General features: G+C 32.0%; 1 protein-coding gene across 3 annotated transcripts in view; it reads right to left on the bottom strand.

The window, feature by feature from the left end:
* Window positions 1-4,584, bottom strand: part of ARMC8 (armadillo repeat containing 8) — a 96,981-nt gene that overhangs the window by 48,285 nt on the left and 44,112 nt on the right. For 2 of the 3 annotated variants that reach the window (XM_011373216.2, XM_011373217.2), the window contains one exon: window positions 1,076-1,276. The exons of the other annotated variant lie outside the window; for it this stretch is intronic. In XM_011373216.2, the coding sequence (XP_011371518.1) occupies window positions 1,076-1,276 (201 nt within the window). The remainder of the gene's footprint in view (window positions 1-1,075; window positions 1,277-4,584) is intronic. 3 annotated transcript variants of the gene reach the window in all.

Raw genomic sequence — 4,584 nt, 5'->3', positions numbered from 1 at the left:
GCCAGAAGGAAAAGAGACAAGGTAGCTGGTTCAATATAGCCCATCACCTCTACTGGAAAAATGGTCCTAAAGAAGGAAGAGCAGGCACATAACAAATATGTAGAAGACTGTACACATTACAAATACAAATATCAGTGAAGGTTATTTTAGGCCCTTCCTAAGACAGAGAAAGATATACCCTAAATAATTTATTTTCAATGTTAAATGTCAGAAGCGGGTGAAGTTTTTTGGAACTCAGGGGCATGGGAGAGGTCAAGAGAACAGTTTTTAAAAATTTACCATTGGGACCACTGGTATCAAAAATAAAGCCACATTCATGAAACAGTACTGGTTACTAATTAGGCGGCAATGCTCTCTCTACCATGACCTCCTTAAATAAACTTTCTCTAACAGAATAATTATTTATCTCTTATGCTTAGAGAAATAGCTATGACAAACAGGCCGAGAAAAACAAAGTCAAAAGAATATCTACCCACTCTAAAGAAGTTATATTTTGAGAAAAAGTTAACACAATTGAGTTCTTGATGGTCTCAATCTAGAGAGGTTAAATGGTGCTTTAGCTGTCACTAGCAAATCCAAAACACAGTATGAAACTGCAAAAAGGAAAGAGGGCAAAAGTTAGAAAAAAAGGTAACGAAAGAGAAAGACAGTGGTGGAGAGTCAAATAAAGCCACTCACTCACCTGTAACAAAAGATCACCCTTCAGCTAAAGAATGAGAATATAGCAACAGAGATGATTCTGAGAAATTGAATAGGATTAGATAATATTGATATAACATCAACAACCAGCTTAGAAACCAGTACCCACTATTTTAAAGTTTTAGTTGGGAATTACAGATGCAATTTTCTTCTTTCTTGATTATCTCAATAAAAATTCCTGACAATAATTACAAAACAAATTGGATTCAAAAACTCATAAAGCAACATCATCTATGTTACCAAAGGTGAAAGATTCTTTTGTTTAAAAGAGTTTTGAATTGTAATTGTAATTATCAATTGGTTCAAAGATGTGAACAGTAAGTAAATTTTTAAAAAATTCCTTTCTTGAGCTGCTGAAAAGGAAGAAAAAACATACCCTTTTAATATCAGTGATGGCACTCACTGAGCTGGGATACTTGAAATAATCAGCAAGCATGGCAATGAGGTGATCAGTAATGCTAGCAATTCTCTGTAGCTCAACATCTGGTTCAATCAGATAGGCGAGTGTCTCAGCTCCTTCAACTCTCTCCTCTAGTAATCTCTCCTTACTGCACATTCGAACCAAACAAGGCAATGTCTGGAAGGTAGTGAAATTAATTATTTCCTTTTTAATAAAGGCAAAAGCTTGATGGAGAGCATACAGTGATTGAATCAACTCAATGGTTTTTAATGGGTGTCATGTTTGTGATCAAATTTTCGATAAAGACTTTCGGAGAATAACAGGGTTTTTTGGAATGTAAAAATAAAATTTAGTGCATATTAATCATTTATACCGACACGCTAAACTCTAATCATATAATTAAAGCACATTAATATAAACTCCCATTAGGCTTTTGTGATAGATAAGACTAAAGCTTTATTGTAAAACTCTACAAGTTATTTAAGAATCTCTAATAAATCATGTCTGACACTTCTGCCCCATCTATGTATTTATTTACCTAAAAGACATCCAGAAGTCTAGTCAGGAACAATTTTGCCTTATAAAAAGCATGCTTTTTTTCCTTTGAGTAACATGGCTGGGATGGCTTTTATTTTTTTGTTTGGGGATTAATATCCATAGTCACACACACAAAAAATACACCTTTAAAAATGCAGTGATCTTACCATTACTCAGATTCCATCAGTTTTCCTATAATGCGAGTGAAATGCATTAGTTACAGTTCCTAGATTTCCCAAAGAGTTCCCTCGAAAGACTGATATTCACTAGTCCAATTTTACTTTGGAGGTCCTTCAAAACTCTTGGCACTGGTCTTGGTAAGTTATCTACATTAGATTCTCAATAAAAATATCCTATCTTTTCACTATTTCTAAGGCTGGTGAATCCACTTTAAAGGATAATGTGGAAGTAGAAACTGAAATTTTACAATTATAGGAAGATTTCCTCAACTACCACTATCGACCGTGTTCTTTCTAAGTTCCTATTTTATCTTTACCACAGAATTTAGCACTTTACTGTTCACTGTTGATTACAGGCTCATTAGGGCTTTACCTTTTCCAAGATGAAAGCCTTATTCTTATGTTCCTATTAACAGTTACTAACATTTATCAAAACCATAAATGCATGGATTATTGAATATAATGCTCACAACTACTACATGAAGAAGATACTCTTAACTTAGTTTACCAATAAGGAAAAAAGGAGGGATAGAGAGTTAAGTAAATAAACCAAGGTCACTTGCTTCATGGAAACCCTTAGCATGCTATGCAGTGTTGTTTAGTTAAGGGGTCCCCAGATCTCATTAAATTAATTGACTTGCTTCACTAAAGACTAAAGCAAACATTAGTATTCTTTTAATCTTGGGTTCATTTTGAATACCGATAATGACACATGATCAATTCATTTATACTTGTTTTGTTCTTTATAGCAAATAAGATGTTTAATGTAGTTAATGTATTGTTATTCTCATCATAACCCTGTGGAATAGATGAGCAGGAATTATTGCCTCTATTTTTATAACTAGAAGTTTGAAGAACTAAAAAAATAAGGAGTGCGCCCAGGATTACCAAGCCAGTCAGCAGTGGGAGTGCTAAAATCAGAATCTAGGTCTTAGGATTTTTAGGGCTAGTCTCTTATGTGGGTTTTTCTGAGTTCTAGTTGATTTGGACATACCACAATGATGATGATTGCTTTCACGTGCCATTTACTTATTGTTTCTCATTATGCTTTTTGATTATCTGCCATGAGGGTGATAGAAAGTCTTTATCTGCAGAGCTAGTAAACTGCTTGCCTATAGAACTGTTACAAACTTAATGAATATCAAGGATTAAAATATAATTCTATTTCACCTAAAGTTTACATATTTTTACCATTTCTACATCCTCCTAATTACCATAAAAATGAAAAGTATGATAAGAAAAGAGTTATTTCACTTTGGCTTTCAAAACACATCTAAAACTAGTTTTTAAAAACTATATGGCACTCCATTGAAAAGAAAAGCACAGCATATTCTATTATTGTTTTATGCTATGCACACATATCGTAGTGATAAATGTGTAAAAAAAATAAGAATACAAATATTGATATTTAATACTTATATGACTGGATAATTTTCACATGCTTTTAGGGAGAATTAATTAGCTCACCTTTAAGACAATACAGTTGTCATCCGTCCGAATTGCTCCAGCTCTACACATGTAAGTTAAACTGGAATAAGATGGCAAAAAGTATAGGTGTTTGTTTGTGTTTTAAAGCTTTAAAAGGAAAATTATTTACCTTTAAGATTTCACGAAAAAAAAAAAACTACTCTCATTTATCCTAAGGTTTTGATATTCCCTTATCTGAAGTTCTCTTAATTTAATAGTCAAAAGACAATTGATATATATGCACAGTAAGCCAGATATTAAAAAAAAAAACAAAAAAAACAAAATTGTTTAAAAATAAATTGCCTTAATAGGTGGGTAAATTTTGAAGCTGGGTGCTGGGCATATTGGAGTATTTTTCTCTATACTTTTTTATGTTTAAAATCTTCCATAATAAAAAGTAAAAAAAACACTAAAAGTAAAATATAAAGTTAATAAACTATCTTAAGTTTAAAAGAAGTTGGGACAGTCCAAGTTCAATAGCAGGAGAAGTATCGCAGAAGCATTTAACTTGGAACACTTATAGGTATCCATAAGAAATTATTCAGAGGTTTCCAGTAGTGGTTTTGAGAATTAGTCAAAAATTTTAGTGCTACTGAAAAACAATTTACCTTCATAATTATATCTGGCTTTGAATAAGAATAAAATTACTTTGTACTTCCTAAGCAGGTAATGAACATTAAACACTTCAGAAACTTTCATGAATGAATTTCCTTTCTGAATTAGATTCCTTTAGTATGCTGAGTGAAAAAAAAAACCCTAAAATACCTCACGTTCTGGCTTCTAGGGAAAGCTATAAACAAATCAGCAAAATTCTTACTTTAATATTATAGAGGTTTGAACTCTTTACAGTTGTTATCATTATCTCAAGGCTTGCTACCACATTACTTTTCAAAATCAGTTCCATGAGAAGATTACCTTACTTACAAAGAAGCAAATACTCAGTTTTGAAGACAAAAAGCAAACAAATAAAAAATACAAATAATACAAATAAAAATAAACAATTCATGGTATATGAGTAATTCACTAAAATTTTCCATTCTAGCCAAATATTAGAGAGCCACAGCTTCTTAAATACTGAAACTAAAATTTATTTAGTTTAGAATCCTACACAACTTATCTGTCGCGCAATGTATCTGTTAATGTGCTGATAATTACAGAAGTAACATGTATTGAATGCTTATATGAGCCAGAAACTGTGCTAATAAGAACTTTATATAAGTATCCTATAAACTGTCATATCTCTAAAGGGATTCTTTGTTTTGTTTTTCCTAAAGATGAGAAAGCCACATTCTCTGAAATCAT

Source organism: Pteropus vampyrus, unplaced genomic scaffold, assembly GCF_000151845.1.
Source record: "Pteropus vampyrus isolate Shadow unplaced genomic scaffold, Pvam_2.0 Scaffold220, whole genome shotgun sequence".
Lineage (NCBI taxonomy): Eukaryota > Metazoa > Chordata > Mammalia > Chiroptera > Pteropodidae > Pteropus > Pteropus vampyrus.
Note: the sequence above shows the minus strand (reverse complement) of the source record. Positions and strands in the feature narration are given on the sequence as shown.